The following is a 20,909-nucleotide window of genomic DNA, read 5'->3' as shown; positions in this document are numbered from 1 at the left end:
GTAACCGCCCCATCCCGGATACGCCGTTCATTACAGTCATTCTCTAACAAAATTCTGTCTAGTCTAGTTAATGACCAGCATAGTAGCCTAAAACGGTTACGTTGCAAAACATCAGATATTGTTGATATTGATATCAATATGGATAAATTCCACATGCCTCTTTCACTGCAAGAAAATGAAAGAATGACCAAATAAGCTTCCCAAAAGTATTGGATATCTCCCCCCCCCCCAATATATTACAAATGCCATCCACCCAATCTTGTGTTAAAATGTAAAAATGACAAATGCAAAACTCACACAAAATACAACATTTTATTTGTTGAATACATTTCCAGCGGCACATTACATAACGAAATATACATTTACATTAGACACCTTTGAAATTCATATATATCTCTCATCCTGTTATATTTCCTTATGTACCTTTCAATTATTTTTTACAATACTAAAAAAAATATCTTTTAATAAATTAAGTATATTAACAGTGAAAAAGCGGCAAGGCATTTAGGGCTGCTGCAAACTCAATGAGAAATACAATTTTTAACTGGTGTCTTTGCCTGTTTTCTTTTCTCCAGATAATTATTCTCATAAAAATTAATTCTGTCAAAATAACATTTAGAAACCAAAATTGGGTTTCATCACAGGAAGCATGAATACTCTTAAGTAGTATTTCCCCTAGCTCCCTTTTGTCCAACTGATGCCCCAAAAATCCATAATTTAAACTAGTCTTGCCTAGTTGTGCATGTAAGCAACTACCTTGGCATTGCACATTTAATGGATGCCATAAAAACAGAATCACTTCAATTTCACATTCATTATGTTTTTGCCAGAACTGGTTAAAAGGTTAATTCAGCCTTTTTCATGTCATCAAGTTATGACAGGAAAACATATCATACACATAGTACACAGGTACGGTGAGCTAGCAAGAATGTTTTCAGAGTGCAAAAATCTGTTTAAAAAAGAAAAGAAAAGAGTGAAACCTCTCTCGGGTGATTTTATCCTGACACACAATAAAAGTAATACGCAGTTACAATACGAGTAGAGAATAAAATTTTGAAATATTCATGCAGTACCACGTACTGCACAACATTTTTCAGCAAAACAAGCACATGGATTGCGGGATTTGACATCCTGACAAAAATAAAAAATACTATCACACGGGACGACTGAATTCCGGCAGCGGTCATAGTGCAGCAGCGAGCAAGGTAACAAAAAAAATGTCCTACAAAAGAACATTTTCATACACACAACAAATCCTACACTGATACACTTCCAATACCTCACTAATGAACGTATGATTTTATTTCAATAGGATCTATTTGCCAGATCATTTTTAGACATGGGGCACACCTTAACCTCTAAACTGGCCAGCAGCCGACAAGCTAAAAACCTTAATAAGCCTTTAGCTTATGTTCCCATTAAACCTGGGTACGGTGTTAAGCTAACACGGACTAATTGGATAAAAGCTTTGGACAGAGTCGAGCTCACCGCAACAATCACAGTATTACAGCCTGGCCAGGGTTAGTAAATCCGATATGAACAATTTACCACATCGTGTAAATGCACCGAGCATTGGTAAAATATTAAATTATTCCTGTCTGCCAAAAGTCTGTCAAAAAGAACCTCAAAAATACAATTTGGTGCTATACACTCACAGTATTGCCAGTTATTTTGGGGACCATGGTGTCCTTGCTAGTCTTGCCTGATCAACCGTGGCTTGGGGGACGTGGTTTTACAATGATTTGGTTTTTGAGATTCTGGTTGTGTTTTGCACAGCTCCAGTCACGGGCCCTCTCAAGTTACTCCGACTGAAAGAGAAATGGAGAAATATTGATATGTCTGTGGTTGAATGAGTGACATTACTGCAACAAGAAAAATATTGTAAGTTTGAAAAAGAATGAATACAGATTAATGGAATTTTAGTATCGAGACAACCTTTAGAGATTAATTTAAGTTATTGCATATTTGATCAAAAGTTTACTTTCCCTTCATACACTTTTTTATTGTCATCGTGCACAGCAGACACAAGTTTAATTTATTCTCCTACAAGTCACATACAAACTTACATTTGTGGACGAGTGACTGATTTTGTCAAATTTGAACTTCAAGTTGGACCTCGGTGATGTCTTATTTTTCCCATCTGGAGAGACCGAGACATGAAAAGGAAGAATGAACCACATGTTCAAGAGGCTAAAAATCCGGGAGAGGAGCTCCGATATTACCTGTGGAGCTGCGGCACATGATGATAGGAGTTCCTGACACGGGGCTGTCGATGCTGATTGAAGGACTGAAGGCAGAAGATGATGCTATGGAGGGATGGCTAGCCTGAGTGGCGAAGGATGAATAATTGAAAAAAATTACACATGAAGCAAAATGAAGAAGTTGAGGTTGGAGAAGCTGTGTTGAGTGTCTTACTCACTGTCTCTAAATCTTCCAAAGCTTCTGGATCTCCAGTAATGCTGCTAAAACTGCTGGTGCTTGATGACGACCGGGAAATGTTGGGCCTCGCGCTTTCCTTCATTTTAGTGAAAGGCCTGTAAGAGGAAACAGACATTAGCTTACCAAGTGTTAGGTAACATATATTAAAACCTCCATTTTTTTTCTAGAGCATTTTTTCTCATTTGGGGCAATGATGAGCTTGCCCCTGCTATGAGCGATTTTAAAATCCCAGGACATGCAAGCTACACACGAGAGGTGACCTCTTGACCACGAGGCAGACATTCTACCCACTACCGCACCACGCTTTTTGTTAGCTGAAATTGAGTGTACCTCACCTTTCTTTGTTAGGGCAGATCTCAGGTGAGCTGGGGTTGGATAATGTCTCTGACCTCACTTCCTGGGACAGTGGGCAGACCTCTGTAGACTTTTGGTCACTACATAAAAAAGAAAAAATTAGAGCAACATCTACAGAATGTGAGAGACAGTACTGTTACCTTCGAGTGCATTTTTCGGACGGAGTTTCGATGCTGGAGTGGAGACGAGGGAAGAGTCCAGATCGCCTTTTGACTGGGCTCTTTAAGGAAGATTTGGTTGACAATGCAGGAGGCTTGAAAATATACAATGGAGTCCTTCAAAATTCTTTTAAACAAGATGAGATGATATATGGCTTCTCCCTCTCTTCCTCCACACCGCATATACTCACATTGTAGGTGCTCTTTGTACATTCACTAGTACTCTGTGGCATTGCTCCTCCACTTAAACTGGGTGGTACACCCCCTCCGCCACCGGGGCTCCTTAGCCGATTAGATCCCACCACAGTTTCCATTGAGTGACTCCTCACACGCATGGCCCTCTACAAATAAAAGGAATACATATTGGCAGCTATTAAGGACTTGGTAAACAAAATAAAAGCATGGACTTGAAATCAGTGAGATACAGTGGGCTGGAAAAAAAGTGCTTTGAAACTACTTTCAGACAAAAACAAACATTAAAATATTAGTTATTGAAGTTACACAAATCAAACGCTAGAGGGAGAAATGACCTGTAAATTGAATCTAGCCATAGTTTCATTTCAGTGAGTCCAAGTTTCCCAACATTTAAACAAAGGCACCCCTTTTACATGAGTTCTTTACATTTTAAAAATTTTAGGACACACCACCAAATAAAAAATTACAAAAAATGTAAAATCAAAGATTCAATGAAATGCTGATTGCAAGAGGCTAGTACATGACTTATTCTATATCATTTGAATAGCAATAATTGGATACACAATGATAATACTTTCTGCCATCTAATGAACAAGTAGTAACAGTACTTTTCCTGTCACCGGACAATTTTATATTTACAATACGTGAAATTGGATATTTTCTCAGAACACCCAAGGTGATCTTTCATGGCTTATTGCCATGGCAGCCCGATTAGCTGGAATAAACTATACAATTCGGACAAAGCTTAACAAAATATGAAATATAGTATATTTTGTTTGATTTGTTATGCTTCTATGGTGTATTTGTGCAAAGATCCATCTTCTATGCTTTTTATTGTTACTTCCTTACAAAGGCTCACAATCCTTAGGTCCACATTTCTTATTCAGCAATCTTACATGGAGAGATATGAATGTTCAGTAAAAATGAAGACTTGTGAATAGTTGCATTTTCAAAACATGCCCTGCAAATGGTTGACAACCAGAACACGGCGTACCGTCATCCAGTCAGCGGGGACATGCTGTTAACTCAATAGAATATGGAGGGATGGATGACAAACGCAGCATATTAAACATGTTTATTCATTATGAGGCAATCATCTGTTGCATTGTCGACACACAATACACAGCTACTGCTAGAGCAGCAATGAGAAAAGCGGATGCTGGAAGCGACTTCGAAATTTGCAACAAGGCTGTCCAGAGTGCCTGTTAAGATAAGAGATTGTCATATGATAACATTTAAAAAAATAAATTAAAAAAAGCCCCCACACACACTAAATGAATTTACAATGAAGGTTATAATTGATTCACTATTACCCAAAACAAATTTCTTTGTATCACTGATTATGTTCAAGTACTATGTGATCTTGTGGATTCAGAGATATTGAAAAGTACAATTCCGTATGATTCTAGAAAGATTGATGGTAGGGTTTCAATATAGTATTAAATCAATGGTTTAGAGTTGTGGTCGATATCTAGTACAGCTTACCTCAGCATTGTTTATGTTACAGTTGGCCAACATCATAAAAAAATGTAATACTAAAAATGGAGGGAAGTAAACATCCAGTATTTTAGTCACCTTGAAGGACTCCAGCAGACCTCCATGTCCACCATTCTCCAACTTGTCCTCCTCTTCCGCTTCTCTCAAACCCAGAGTGGCCTGACTTTGTCTGTGAATCTCATCGTGAAGGTTGTCAAGCAACGCAGCTCGCGTTCGACCCTGGGAGAAATTCACATTCATGCACGCACAAAACACATTCTAAGTACCTGTGCCGTAAGATGGATGTGACACCAGTATTCAGAGTGTGCCTTCCATGTCACCTCAAGTTTGGCAAACTTATCAGATTTGTAGCAGGCATTTTCCGCATTGATCAGCTTTGTCAAAAGAAACTCTCGGAACTCTGGGCCCTGAAAAGAGAAAACAGTGAGGTGTGACTGTAATAATAATAATAAATAATAATAAAAATTGAATAATAATAATGAAAATTGATGAATAATAATAATGAACATTTATTAATAAGAATAATAATGAAAATTGAATAATAATAATAATCTTTTGTGTTTAGTTTGTGTTGTCACCTTTTTAAAGACAGCTGGGTTCGGAAGGGGGGGTCCAAAGGGAGGTACATCTTCCCGAGCAGTGACAGATACCTGTCGAGATGATAAATACGTCGAGTGTCTAAGGGCTCAGGTTTACAAGCACGGGGATGTAATCAATTTGAAATATGGAGTTATTACAGGAAAACTTTCTTTTCACCTTGTACGTCGTGTTCTCCGTACATGGGTTCTCAACTTGGATTATCACATAGGCATGCAGAAAGTTGGAGGCAATTATGTCAGGAACAAAGGGGGTAGGCTCTTCTTGAAAAACCGCCGCCACAATGTCATTCCCTATGTGCCTTTTCCTCTGAAGCTAAGGGGGGGGGGGCAGAGAATGAAATGTCAGGTCTCAAACAGATTGATGAAGAGGTTAAGGCCACGTACCTGCTGGACATCGCCATCGGTGAAAGGAAGTTTGGTTGACACGTGGAACATAATCTCCCTTTGTCTGAAAACTGTGTAGACTGATTCAGTCCCTGTCTGTCCATGGGACACATCCAGCCCGCCACGAAATCTAAAACAGCAGTCGAGATGACAAAGCATTTTTAAAAATGCTGCTTATACAATCTGAACACAATTATTTCATTATTTAATCAGGCATTGGTCACAACCTGCCCTTTTTCTGTTTTTTTAATAACTTTGTCCGAATCAATCAAGCAAAGTTGTTAGCATCGATTTTAAACACAGCTCCTCTTGAAACCTCCAAATATTTATTTATTACAATAACATCCACATCGCTCTAACTGACACTTTTTATTTCCAAGGAGGTTTCGCCAAGTAGTTTATCTAGATTGCAGACAGAAGCCAAAATAGCACTTTTGTAGTTCTAGTCATTAAATCCCATTTTCTTTACCGCAATTAAATCCTCCATTCTTTGCAAAGTTGTTTGTGATATTTGAGCTTTATAGACACATTTGTCCTCATGTCTCTCATTCAAGTGCTTTCTATCACATCTCACCCCTTAAAATCCTGAAGTTCAATGGTGTCACCAAGTATGCTGAGAAACTCCTTGAAAGCTGGAGTCTCTTCATTGTTCCCAAACAACTCTTCTTCAGATGTCTGAATTGGAGAAAGAGTATCAGCGACAGATACAAAAGGATGCAAAATAAAACTGTGCCATCGATGCAACCTGTCCAAATTGTTGGTAGATCACTCCAAATTTGAAGGTGTTGTTGACCTCATGCTCATCGAAAGCTACGATCAACTGAGATCCCTGCGCAACAACAAAACAGTTATTCGTCACTGTATGCCACTATGTCGTCTTCTCGAACATGTCTCAAGGGTGGCTTTAGTTGGCTCTTGTTGCGTCAGCCTGACACGGAAACTCTTCCAGCCCCGAGCGAGACCAACGCTCATCATAGCCTCTTGTGTAGTAAGACGCAGATGGTATGTTTCCCTCCCCGAGGCACCGGCCAAAGGCAAGCTCCATCATAGCCCTCCATGAGGCTCGTGGAATAATGAAATCAATCCACCGTGTCCATTTTTTTGTTGGACCATCAATCCGTTGCAAAATTTCCTTCATTGAGTATGGCAGATGTTTGCTAGGTAGAAGGTTTATGAGGGATATAATATGAAAAGGCTCTTCTTGCACTTTTCCCCTCTATTTAAGTGACAAGGCTAATGAATGTATTTAGAGGAACAAAAAAAAGCAGATGAGACCTTTGATATAATGGATTTTATACATTCATAATATGAAGTGCTTGCATCAACGTAGTTTAAATAGACCCGTTTGAGACTGGAATCAACTTACTCGAGGGTAAAGAGCTGGGTTGAACTTTAATCCTGTGGCATCGTCACATAGAAGCTGAAAAATAACAAGGACGTGAAAGGAAATGAATTTTCTCACCAAGAGCTCATATGTAGGACACCTACGCTATGGATAAAAAAGCATAAATGAATGTGTGTGTATCTTACTTTTGCAATCTGAGGTACACTAGGAAGCTGGTTTATGCCCGCTAAGGATATTCTATCATGGACTGTTTTGGTCCTTGACCTAAAAAAGAATGACAGAAAATTGTCTTAAAGGAGACTAGCAGGCTGTTAATTTAATAAAATGGAAGCTATACAAGCATATTAGCCAAGGACCTGTAATCCTTAGAATTTGTTTTTTAAAGTCGAGGTAGTGAGCAATGACTCATTTTGTAGTGGCTGCTATTGAGCATATTGTAAATGAAGCCCAATTGGTACCTGAGCATAATGCGCAATAATTCTTGGCCCTCAACCTCCTCATGCTTCAGGGACATGATGAGGTTCCCTATGCTGCTGCCAGTGCAGTAGTAGTTCATGTGCTCCTGCACAAAGACACACATTAGTCACACTTTCATTAACAGCTGACCCATATATAGAAAGCTCAGAGAACAAACACTCACCTTGCCCAGAAAGTGTTTGCGATAGGCCCGTGCTGTGCTGTTGCACTCCAGACGATAGCTGTGTCCCTCACCGGGACTCATACCTTCTCCTCCATCTTCGTCTTCACAGAAACTGGACTCTGAAGACGAGGGTGTCCCAGCTGGTGCCTCTGCATCTTCAATCCAGTAGCCACCAAATTGTGGCAAGATTACCTGGGGGTATGGGCCACCTTTTTCTAGGACCTAGAACAGAAATGTCAACAAACTCTGATCATGCACTAGTCTCTTCACATCAATGTGAATGAGATACTCACATCTTCTATCCGCGGATAGGGAATATAGTCATCCTGTGAAAAACAATGTACACTTGTTTACATTTTGGTTGACATTAAGGGAACACATGTAGGAAATGAGAGCTGAAGGACCAAACTTGTGGGGTTAAAGATGAGACAATGATGCAATAACCTCCAACAAAGATCGATTAAGGTGACTAACAGTTCTTTGCATACCGTGGCATAATTTCAGGGTACGACCTCTAAAATACTGCTGAGGCCCGTCTGGCTAATCCTTTTGACTCTGCAGTAGCAGGAGCCGCTACAGATCAATATGCAGTTGGAGTTCTTTCAATTTATGATCAGTTAGATCAGGAGCCAATTGATTTTCCAACGCAAAAGCCTTGAGAGGTGACAGAGAGAGGACAAAGACATCGAGGAGAGACGTCACAACACAAGCTGATGAGTGTGATGGGTCACACCTTCCATTTTTTGGTCTCTTCAACTTTAGGGACCTGAATCCATTTGCAGCATGAGGACGGAAAAGCACAGCGGTCAGAGGTTAATTTGTAATGACGCCAACAATGGGTATTGAATAGAAAGAGAACTTTTTGAAAACTCTACATCACATTCAAGAAACGTTCATAGCCTGGAGGTTGAAGTGCTTGATTCTAATTGAATGCAAATGTCTTGACTCCCATTTCCATTTGTCCTTATTTGAATTATTTTTATTTTTGGGTCCAAACTTACCCTTTGCTGAGACCAGACAAAAGACCTGTGGCGATTGTTCAATGAATTGCTCATAATTAAAAGAAGTCCAACTTGATTAGATTTTTACACAGTCTAGTCAAGTCCACCAATGACATTCATGCACAGGTTTGACTGCAAAAAAATATTTCTCAGAGATTTGCATAACTTTCCTTGTTGACTTGCTGCTTAATTCTCTCCTGATTGTTGGTTCTCTTCAGTTTGTTTGTCATTTGCACACATGGCAAACGGGGGTGTTAACTTCAACTAACCAATACCAGCTGGTGATTTCTTGGAATTAACAAAGACATGGGTGTGAACAATTTTGCAATTTCATAACTTTGCATGAACCCATGGACTGCCCCCGTTTTTTTATTTTTATTTTAAGAACGCATTCAACTTGTGCCAACTTGGGTAAGTACAATGATGTTATCGCAGTTCTATTTTTCTTTTACAAAGTGTTTGTTCAGACTTTTTTTTTTTTGGATGAAAACACAGTGAGTCATACATGCTAATGCTCTTTTTACCGCACACAAGCAGGTAGTACAGACACTTAGTCATCCTCTCACGTTCAGCTCAGAATCCCTGCTAGGATAAATGTTTCTTTCAGCATTTGACAATCGATCAAGTCTCGTCGAGACACAGTAGCACGTGGGTGTATGTATACACTCAACGGATATTTTATTTTGGTTTTGCCTTTTAAAAAAATGCCTTTAAAAAGACATCAGATGAATACATTATAATATTAACAATTTGGCAGTTTTCTGAGAGGAACACAAAGTGATTTCTGACGGCAGACACTTCACCATCCATCGGCGCCAGCAAGATCATACATAAATGTACTCACTTGAATGTCAGTAATGGTGTGTACGTGTGTGTTTGTGTGCATATTGACAGCACAGCCTTTACAGTCACACTGGATCCATTGTCCACAAAAGAAAACTGATCACAAAGACGCGCTTAAGAGGATTCAATTTTCTTTCTCAGACAGACAAAGAGGAGTGGAGGACGAGGTGGAAAGTAGGGGAATAAAAAAAGAAAAAGAAATAAAAACGTGACCTTCAATCAGTGCCACATTTCAAAGGCACAAAGATGACTTGGAAACACACAGTTGCTATTGTTGAGGTTTTTTTGGTGGCCAAGAACAGATTGATGCAAGCCAAGGTTCAGAGAAGATGGATGAGGACCATAGATAGTTCTTGGTGCGTAACAGACCATCTGATCATTGGGCCGCATTGATTGGCTGTTATTTTCTGCTTGCAAAATGTCTCCATGATGTTCTCACGGATCCCGTTGAAAGGACGACACACCTTTTTATCTACTTAACATAACCATTTAGTGGGCGAGCGAGCATCTTGATAGCATTCAAAAGCATTCAAAGGCGGCGCTGGATAGAGCAAAGTAATTTCTACAAGCCATTTAGCAGAGTGAGAAAAAAACCGAGTGATAATTCAAATGACACTTAATCTTTTGTTAAGGTTGAAATGCTGGCAAAAATGAAAAATATAATAATTGTGTGTTGCCATTAGCTATGGTTCCTTTTTGTACTAATCCTACATATCTAACTAGTGACCTAGTGCACCTTTGAGGTCTATCAGTCCTTCAATCTTGAAACGTTACTTTTGACCACTTATTCCATCCTCCTTCAGTGCTTTTCATGCCTCCTCCTCCTCCTCTCCATTTTATACCCCCATCTGTGCTCACACTTTTCCGAGCCTGTGCCCTTGGGAACCCACGCAGGGAACAAAGGGGCCACAGGAAAGGAGGGTGGGAAAAAAAAATCAATAAAAATTCCTTACAAAGAATAAGATACTATCTGGTAGCGTTATGCTTTTGCTTACCGCATACTAAATTAATAAAAGCAAACAACTGCGGCCATCTCGTTGACTGATTGAATCAACGTTTGACTCATCTTTTTGACTAGAATTTGGTTAGAGATGCGACAGTCAGACATGTAGGATGAGTTCCTGCTTTTAAGACATTTGAAGCAAACAGATGATGACATACAAGGGTCTTCTCCAAACAGTTCCCTCAAAGGTGGAACTAGATGTGTTATATTGTGAAGAAGTCAAACCCTTGTCGGATTAATTTATTTATATGGGGTGCGTCAAAACACTTTGGTCGATTATGTTTGATTTAAAAATGAGGTTGGATGTACAAAGACAACATTTCAATCTCATACCTGCATTCTCTCCAGCATATCGAAGAATTCCGCAGACTGAAAACCAAAACAAAGGAAATCTGAGTCACCATCAGCAACATTGTTATCTTGACATCAAATACCAGTTCAAAGTTTTGCATTTAAATATCTTACTGTATATTTACTGTCTATCTTGACAGGAGCATTTCTGCCACTCAAGTTCATTGTGTTTTTGCTGCATCAGTGAGTCAAGAGGGTAGCGCCCTTTTCTCACACCCATGTACACTCAGGGAGGAACACAAACAAGTATATGTGCGCTGCGCTTCCCTAAATGCATTTACACACCTTCCTCCCAGGAGGTTTCCACCTTGTCACATAAACAAGCTGTGAGGGTGAGTATGGCCTGCACATTTGTGTTTGTGCACCTTTTGGCACATACAATGCAAGCATGCAAATGCCGGTGAAGTTAAACTTGTTCAAGAAGAGTCGTGTGATAGGGCAAAATGAACTGAAGCATTTCCTGATACTGAGCAGTCACGCACTGATTTTGTGCAACAGTCTGAACTACAGAAGTGTGTGACAGTAAAATAAGTCATGCCTTGAAAGCGTATTTCTCCTGAAGACAGAAATGTCTTGAAAGACATTTTACAACCATTTGAATGCTCCCAGCAGTAAAAAGCAACAGATTACAACATTTTCAGAGGACTAATAAAACCAGTGTTCCTGAAATTACTTTTGATGAAAACTCATAAATCAACCACCCCCTCCCTTCACTTTCAAGTAGTCCATACTACTCCTACCTGGCTTATCACAGGGTTAATATTAACAGGATGGAGATTGGAGTGGAAAACTAAATAAAACAGATAACTTGTCAAATTGAGATAACGCTTTTAATCATGACATGGTGCTCTCCCATGGAACTCAGTTGGCAGGATCCAGGGTTCAAATCCCATTAGTGCCTTCAGTTAAATTACCTCATAAGGCAAATACATTATTATTATTATTTTACCTTATTTTATTTTATTTATTTTTATTGTGTCTTAAAGGTCAACACTGGATACTTTGTAGGTCACAGTCAATCGGCTTGGTCCGAACCCCTCATGACAGTAATAATGATTCTTTTTGCTGTCTATGTTTAGCACAATTCTTAACGTTTTAATTCTTGGACTAGTTCAGATGTTGTTTTCTCCCAGAAACATGATTCACTCTGCATCCTCCTTCATCCACAGTAATGTTGTTCTGTTTGCACCTTCACAAAGCCTTGTTCAAAAATACCTCATCCAAATTTAGCATCATCTTTGCATTAGTGGGTGCTAAAACCACCATAGACTAACCACAAAAACCAAGCACTTTGACTCCTGACACCTGAGCTACAACCTCAACTGTGTTAATGTGTTAGCTCCCTCAAAGGCACTGTTTTGATACAGCCACACATTTATAGAAGTTATTACGTAAATATGACCTCATGCAAAACAATACGTGCATCTTTATCTATATATTGCTTTCACAATTCATATATGTGAGGAAACAAAATAAAAGATCACCCTAAAAAATATTTTCAATGATTGAATACCTGATTTCTCGGAGTCCAAATGGGGTTAAACCTCAAAAGCAGCAGCTAAAATACGTAAAGTACATCCCTGCAGCGTCATTTGTTTAGCTCCATCTTGCATAGTCACTATCTCTTGCCCATATTTAATCCTCGTCTAATCTTTATAAAGTCTATATGCCTTAGACAGGAAAGTCAAGTCAGGCAGTTGACTTGAGTGTTTCCAAAGCATAAAACAGGTTGGACCAGTGTTAATCTTTCTTTATAAAACACATGCGGGTGAGCACACACACAGTGTAGCTTTGTAAATGAATTAATGGGTTGCTCCCTCTAAATTGTGGGCCGGTCTCTTAAATGGATGAAAATGACTGACAGCACCACATTGGCTCCAAAAGAGCCCATCGGGTTTCTGCCCTGTATGCCAGATAGCCAGTCCGAACATGACGGCTGATGGCTTACACGTACAGCACAGCTACACATAATCTCCGAATTCAGTCATCTTTTGTGGTTTTGATGCCATGAGAAGAATTCATTCTTCACTTCCGCCACTCCTTTCCACACTATTTCTCCCAATAATTACAGCTTTGTTCAAGGTGACATGCTGTCAAGACTGAGATGGGTTTCTGTGGATACTGTTTCTTTATGTATTGCTCTGAAAATCTTCCTCCAGGGAAATTGTAGCAAACAAAACCTGGGGAATGATTAATAAAAGATCAAACCTAAAATAATAATAATAGCACATAGGCTACTTTCCTGAACTTCAATGTGATCATATAAACTGTCCACATTTTAACGTCATCATTTATAACCATCACTGAAATTCTTCGCTTCTTCAATGGGACTAACACAGAAAGCATGTTAAATATGAAGACAGTGAGGTGAACGGGAATGCAAGTTTAGCTAAAATACGTGCACATCCTACCTTCATGCTGGGAGGAGCGGTGCGAGGCGGTGATGGGGGACATTCTCCTAGAGGGACGTTGGAGATGTTCAACAGCTCCTGTTTCCTGTGGAGTTTAAAAAAACTCATTTCAATGATGTTTATGATAAAGCAAATAATAAATCTAGATGAAGGGTAACATCACATGTTCATACAGATTTTCACTTCGATTTGGATCCACACAGAAATAAATATAACATAACACAACACAACATAACATAACATAACATAATATATTATAATATTAATATAATATATTGTCTTTCTTGGCCCACAAGAAAAACAAAAACAAAACATACATTGCTTTTTTTTGTAATTGGAAAAAAAACTTCAACCAGATGGGTGAACAAGTAAGTGAAAGGAAACACTTAAAGCGTGACAAAGGCCCTGGTACAAATGAGCAGTGACCCTTCTTGCGGGTGGAGATTGCAAAAGTAATCTTAGTCTTTATGAAGCATATCAGAAAGGCTCCCGCTTTAATTCCGTGGAGCAGCTGGCGACTTCTTGCCCAATTTACTAAAGGTTGACAGATGTGGAAGCACATCTAGTAAACGGGCACGCCCAAGAATCTGGCTGCCCAATGAGCAAACCTGGTTGGCAGTTCATTTTGCTTTGCATGAGACCGATTGTGGAGAAATATTTTTCAAAGGCAGATGTAAATCACCGGAATCTGATTGAATCAAGTTAACTAAAGTTATTCTAATTGCATTCCAGGTCCTATAATAGTCCACAACTGTAAAAACAGATCATGCTATGTACCGCTAAACTTACAAGACTGAGTATTTATGTGATGCGTTTTTTATTTGTGAGTGAATGCCACATGTTCCCTGAGTGTCTAAAATGGAACTTGAAAACCAATCAGCCCTTAAGAACAGTTCGTAAACTCCTGACCTGTAAAAAAAAAAAAAAGATTTGCTTGTTCGGAGACAACTGTGGCCGGAAGGGTTTTTGAAAAGATGAGCACATCCTGTCCTTGACATTTGGTCTTTTACTGATGAAATAACAACTACCTTAGACATACCGACGGCTACAGGAGTGATAAAAAACAATTTGTGAGGGAAGGAACACTGTGAAAGTAAAAGATGTCAAGCCAGGTAATTGCAGGTTTTTGACCTTTAAATGTGAGCAAGTCTGCATATGATTAGGGAAAAAGAAAAATTCACTCGAGAACTTGTGATTGTGAATATTGAACAGGTTTAATCTATGGTTGTTGGCTCCAAGATCATGAGGTAAAAATCACTTTTAAATTAATATAACGTGACTATTCATCACTTCATAATCATTTGTTGGTTCTTAATAGGGCTGTGCAATTAATCGAAATTCAATTTTAATTACGATTATCACACAAGACAACGTTTATTAATACGCATTAATACTCAATTCATTTATTTGTTTACACAAGGAAACCATACTTGAATTTATACATTAGCGCCTTTTTTAAACGAATTTATTTTTATACATTTTCTTTGGTCTAAGAGGAACTACATATTTGTCTTAATATTTTTTATAAATTAAACATTTTCATATTTTGTACTAAAAAATAATCATTTAAATAATCATGATTTCAATTATTACCAAAATACTTGTGATTAATATTGTTTTCATAATCGAGCAGCCCTAACACTTTCCCTCTCTAAAAAATACTCCAAGTAATTACTGAAAGTATGCAACTGAAGCCACAAAGTAAAAATTCTCACCATCCCAGCCACACATGCACCCGACCGTCCCAGGAAAGGAAAGTGTGTGTCATGCTTTTGCATCCATAGCAACCAGGTTGGTTTAGCGACAAAATATTTGCCTTAAGTCATCCCATACGGCAAACCGCTGCAAAAGTAAATGTTAGGGAACCAGAATAGAAGAAGGGAATATACTTTTGTGAGGATTGTACTGTATGAAAAATATGTGCTAGTTTAAGAAAATATTTAAAATTTTGTCTGTCAGAGATTTGCTGGGAGCGAATGGAAGCCTGACAACCTTGGCCCTAAGTACGTTGTTAGTTTTTTTCTTCTTGTATCCTTCACTGAATGCTAGTTACTTTTCTATTTTTTTTCCCGCTTGAGATCCTATCAACTCTATCAATTTGTTCATTTTCCACAGAGCTTCCTTTTTTTTTTCTTCAACGATTTTGCCCAGTCTGACTGAGTGAGTACAAAAGAATCTGTCAGTGGACATTGAATACTTCTCTTTACAAATCGCCTCACTACTTCAGACGAGCTGATAAGCACATTGGAGCAAAAAAAAAAAAAAGGTCCTGCAGAAAGGGAGAGAGTGCTATTGAGAGGGCGGGAGAGGTGCAGAGTGAATGGATGTCAGACAGATTGCTGAAAGAGAGCATGCTATGGAGAGTGAATAAATGAATCTGCAGACTAAAAATAGAGCTTTCAATCCCCTGAGCGGGGCTGTCTTTGAGGGGGGTCTCTGGACACTTGTTAGAGACAATACTAACCCATCCATTACACCCTGAGACAAAGCTAAGTGTTGTCAACAAACACGCATGCCAACAAGCATGTCTATTGTTTTACTTTTCCTTTTAAGGTTGAGTGAAACTGGATCCATATATTGTGTATTCATTTTTCTTTGGTACCATATTTGGTTCTGTTTAACTTATTAACACATTTTAAAAGGGGTAACACATAAAAGGGCAGTTGAGCAGTTCAAGGAAAAATAGCCATTGAGCATTGAGGGAGGAAAAATGGAGTTATGGAGGAATGTAATGGAAATAACAGTAAGTCAGTAAAAAAAAAAAAAAAAAAGCAGAATATGGGATAGGGGACCAAAGTGTATAAGGTGGCCAAAAAGCAAGGAGACATTTGTTTTTAAATATCTGATGCTTGGGTTAATAAAAAAAAAAAGCACTATGTAGAATTTGTATAGTATATCTCAGTATTTTATTTGACAAGAAACTTAATTGTAAGTCAGATGGAAATGATATGAAATAAAAGGCCTGCTTTTAAATGGTCATTATGATAGAAAAAAGACAAAAGACTGTGAAACTAACTGTCGATGTATATATAACAGTTTTTTAAAAATGGTTTTATTATGTTGTTGATAAACAATGACAGATTCTTTAAAGAAATAGTGCACAACTGCTATTGATTTTTATCACAATCTTTAAACATCTCCTAAAATTTGAACATTTTGACAAGTGACTTCCAACTGATTTGTCTTTGCTCACTATGTTTTGTGTTTGATGGAATATATTTGAAGTCTCTTTCAAAGTTATGTAACTGTCAAGAAATTTGCCTGAATGTCTTTTGTGATGGGGAATAAATCTTGTGTTGTCGGGGGTTTAACAAAACAAGCCAAAATACATCACACGGCTGGCAAAAGCAGATAAAACAAAACCAGTCAAGCATAATACATCAATTTCTCAAACAAACAAAAAATGTTAGAATGATTTTATCTTGGTATAGTTAATTGCCAGTATACAAAAATTAGAAAGGAAACTAAAGAAAAGTAAAGGGAAGCAAAGGAAACGTGTCTAGGCTGGTCCATCACTTTGAAAGATCAGCAAAGTAGGTGTCAAGGCAATCCCACAGCAGCCAATGTTCCTTCTAAAAGCATCACCAATCGCAAACTGTTACCTTAGCAAGGACATATGATGGAAAATCTTGCTTTTAAGGTTTCTATACAAACAGTTGGTTCTCTGGACCCTGGAATAAAGCTAAATTAATTACTGATGGCTTTGCACAAGATAAGCACAGTTGCATTGCATTTTCTGGGAATCACAAATTGGCACTGAATCAAAGTGTTAGCTGCTGATAAACAATCCTTGATTGCTCAGTCAAGTTGTTGGCGTGGAGGTTATTTGTGTTGTTTTTGTGTGTCTACATGCCACAAACATGTTGTCTTGAGTGCTTGCTTGTTTTTTTACACTCTGGGCTCCCCTTCCGCAGGTAAAAACAAGCAGCCAGACATAACGCACACAAGCACCATACGGAATGCGGCCACGCTCGCCAGGCCAGTTCCGAGCCTATCGTTCGATACTCTTGGCTCGTCGAAGTATGTTGAGTGTTATGAGGGCTTGCATGTCACAAAGTTGTTAAGTCATCAAGGCACAAAAATTGTTGCCCCACTTTCAATCATCAGTCATTTCTATATGATGGATTATTAATTCATCATTCTTCATAGGTTTTTAAGACCGCGCGCTCATTAGAAAGTAGGTCGTAAATGTATCAATGCATAACAACTGCATGATGTTACTTTTAAGGAAGAATTATCATTATTATTATTATTATTATTATCATTGTTATTATTATCATAAAATATTATATTATATTATTTTAAAAAATATATAAAATTATTATAAAAAAAAAAAAAACACCAAGTGAACAATATGTGACCACAAAGCACTTTTTTCAACCAGCACTGTGGATGAGAGTATGGAGCTTCACTTATAAGCAACTTATATACACAAATTGTAACCAAACACACTCAAACATGCACGCACACGCACTTATACACAAACAAACAAGAATCAGTGGAAGGTCTACACATGGAGAGTATACACATTCAGATAGAAGCAGCTGGCCTCATGCTGTTCAACTTAATGGAGAGTAAATACACATCACATTCCTACCAGCATGGCGATAAGAAGAGTGAGCGGAACATAGTCGAGCCTCAGAAAGGCACATTTGCATACAATATGTGCCACCACACTTGTTTGTATCAAAGTAAAAATCCCATTTGAGCTACTCGCTGCGACACAAAGACAAATAGCGGTGATCTAAAAGTCTGAAATGGTGCAGACAGAACAACAACAGCAAGTTCAAACTGTCCGAAATTGCCCTCCTCATGTGACACCCGCTACAGCAATAGAAATGACAGCCGTGCTGTCTTTTTTTATATGACTGCCTCAAGCTATTTCAACTGTCCTGATACCGTGTATATGCTTGCCATTGGCTAGGAAGCAGAGAAAATACACTGAAGCCATAACACAAATCAAAGGCACACACAGTAGCAATGCATTAGGAGCAGAAGGGCAGCGCCACATGGAAACACTGTTCTTTTGTTCCAATATGTATTTTCTATTTAATAGAGAGCACTGATTCAATTACATCATGACCGAGTATAAATGATGTTATTTCATCATTCTTAGTGCTGTTCTGGAGTCTCTCCGAGGGCATGGTACTGTCAGCCCCGCGGTTTGCCATTCAAGCAGCCTTTGTGGGTTGGACTGGTAAATGCCAATTAGTCAAAGGAAATGGAGCCTGATGAACTTTGCCCGGCAACAAGTGAACATAACAAAATAAGCGAGGAAATTTATGTGAGGGAAATGATTTCTTTCTTGAAAAAAAAAGGCTTCTTGGGAATAAATATTAGATTTGTTGGATAAATCATGTCTGCAAGCCTGGCACCTCCTTGTTACACATGGCATGCACGTTCCTTACAATTGCAGCACCAGTCAGAAGAGAAATAAAAAGACGTTCCAAAGGTAATCAAGTTTATTGCCAAGAAGCATTGTGACAACAGAGAAATAATTTGCCAAGAACAAATATTGTTTTTTTGTGTGTTTGGAGATAGCCAAACCAGTCTGCCAAGCTTATGTCATGATTCGAACCACAATGGCGGACCCCCAATGTTGTTGGGTGCTTATTCTTGCTCAAGGCAATATTTGACAATCCTTGACTCTTAAACACACTACCAAAAAAGATTGCTTGAAGTGCAAATCAAAATTACTTATGTGCTTGTTGTTATTCCAACTGAATCTCATTCTTCCAGGTTGTTGTTATTAAATGACTGAGTAAAAAAAACAAAATAAATGTGAAACCTTTGGACCCTTTGTGCTGTCGGTAATCCAAGTGTCACACGATAACACAAACAACCGGAGGTGAGGTAAGGTCAGCGATACCGTGGATACGCTTTCATCTGTGGCATTTTACTCCAATTCGAGGATCAAGCCTGGGCCGTCAAAACTAGTCCCCCCACCCCCTCCCCTCTCCAATATTTACAACATCCGAGAACTCTTTCTTTTACCAGATGGTACAAACACAACCCGGTTTACATAGTTGGCAACGAATGGCCAATGTTGGCACGCTTCATTGGTAGCTTTTATCTTAATTCAAGTCCAGCTGTTACGATTACACACATTCATCGTACGTAATCTTCGAGCGAGTTAGGAAACATTCAAGCATGTGTTCGCACTGTACTAAAACTAGCGACCACTACATAATCAGCACGGCCTTCGACGAGTACCCACTCAAGATCCCTGAGTGTACTGCAACAATTGTCCAGAAGTAGATATACAGTACAGGAATAGATAAGTGGGAACTTTTTTCCCTTATATACTCAACAACGGCTTTAGCTCAGCTAGTAACAACCACTTTTTATTTTTCCCATGTTCCTCTTTTACAGTTTGTCTTTCTTCCGTTCACTCAATATACTCGACTGAATGTTTGCTCTTCAAAACCACTCAGAATGGACCTTTGTTCACTCCTAACTCTGTTGCCGCTCTTCCTCTCCATCTTTTCCCCTCTTTTATTTCCACTGACCCAAATGCACTAGAGTGTGGACTAGACACACACACACACACACACTCTCCAACAGACTACACGATAGCAGGCACCAATAAAAAGAGGACCTATAATAAAACTGTAAATATAAATCCACTCAACCAAACGGAACATGCAAAGTGGTACATAGAGGTGACGTATCATAAATTACAACCCATAAACTTTTTTTCACATTTTCACAAGCATGCTGGACTAATGTGTGTATTTGTGTGTCCATTTTTGGGCAGCCAGCCAGCAGAAGCATACTGTCTCATACACTCCAATAAACTACCTGCACAACCTTGCAAGTGTCATCAGAAAATAAACTTCACCCACCCTTCACTCTCTTCTTTCTCCTTCTCCTTCTCTTTGGCTTTACGAGACTTGTGTAAGAGTCCAATCAGGATGACAGCAGCTCGAATGCCGGCTTTTTTATTGTGTAAACGCCCTCTGGATTGAGACATGCTGGGCGCCTCCAGAGTGGATTCAGGTGACAATTGCTCCAAGGTCACGTTGGCTCCTGGACTCCTTGGTGAATCCTTGGTGGTGGCCTTTTGGGCTTCCAGGGTGAGCGCCTTCAAATCTTCAAGATCAGAATCGGTTTGGTAAGTTCTTACGAGACAACGGACGCTGTCTACTTTTGCTTGGAACGGCGGAATCAATGCTGCTCTTTGAGGAAGGCGACTTAGTTGGTAGATCCCAAAAAGGTCCAAATTGGTACTGTTGGACTTGAGTCCAAGGTGAACTATCTGCATCCCCAGCTCCTGCAATGCATCAATGCGTTGATCTTCCAGAACACAAGGTGCTGTTTAATGAGAAGAGTTTTGCAGCAGAGGAGTCCACAGACTGTGAAGCATTGCATCTCTCAGCTTTCCTCTGACTCCCTTCCTCTCCCTCGTTCACTAACATGCTCTCCGTCCTCTCTGTCTGTGACTGCTGCTGCTTTGCTCCCTACTTGCTGTCCTCTAAGTCCAGTCCCTTTTCTCTGATTGGATGGAGCTGGAGCAAGTACCGCCCACTTCTCCTCCTTCTCAAGGAGGACTTCCCCTCCATCTCTCCCTGCATGACATTTGTAACATGTAGCAAAGGCTTAACTTTAAACCATTGGCTTTTTGTAATGTACATATTTTTTTGTGGTGCATGTTGCTTAAATGTAATTATGTCACAATTTCAATTCCCA

At 39.1% G+C, this 20,909-nt stretch overlaps 1 protein-coding gene across 7 annotated transcripts; it reads right to left on the bottom strand.

Moving 5' to 3' along the window:
* Nucleotides 1–293: 293 nt before the first annotated feature.
* rap1gap2a (RAP1 GTPase activating protein 2a) lies at nt 294–20,672 on the bottom strand. 7 transcript variants are annotated; one of them, XM_037267141.1, is made up of 23 exons: nt 20,066–20,672; nt 13,221–13,305; nt 10,792–10,827; nt 8,345–8,377; nt 7,905–7,937; nt 7,612–7,833; nt 7,430–7,533; nt 7,157–7,235; nt 6,993–7,046; nt 6,372–6,455; nt 6,201–6,301; nt 5,627–5,756; nt 5,400–5,555; nt 5,222–5,293; nt 4,964–5,050; nt 4,722–4,862; nt 3,143–3,292; nt 2,934–3,013; nt 2,775–2,873; nt 2,420–2,534; nt 2,223–2,325; nt 2,067–2,140; nt 294–1,808 (listed from the first exon to the last, which is right to left on the bottom strand). In XM_037267141.1, the coding sequence occupies exons 1-23, from the start codon at nt 20,482–20,484 to the stop codon at nt 1,800–1,802; spliced, it is 2,466 nt and encodes an 821-aa protein (XP_037123036.1). In that variant the 5' UTR covers nt 20,485–20,672; the 3' UTR covers nt 294–1,799. The 7 variants fall into 7 exon arrangements, with proteins under 7 accessions (XP_037123036.1, XP_037123034.1, XP_037123035.1 ...); XM_037267139.1 differs by having other exon boundaries at nt 2,934–3,046; nt 20,066–20,671; XM_037267140.1 differs by lacking the exon at nt 8,345–8,377 and having other exon boundaries at nt 2,934–3,046; nt 20,066–20,671.
* Between the last annotated feature and the right edge of the window lie 237 nt (nt 20,673–20,909).

Source organism: Syngnathus acus, chromosome 13 (genome assembly GCF_901709675.1).
Source record: "Syngnathus acus chromosome 13, fSynAcu1.2, whole genome shotgun sequence".
Classification (NCBI taxonomy): Eukaryota; Metazoa; Chordata; class Actinopteri; order Syngnathiformes; family Syngnathidae; genus Syngnathus; species Syngnathus acus.
The sequence above is the reverse complement of the archived record's forward strand: the minus strand, read 5'-3'. Positions and strand labels throughout refer to the sequence as shown.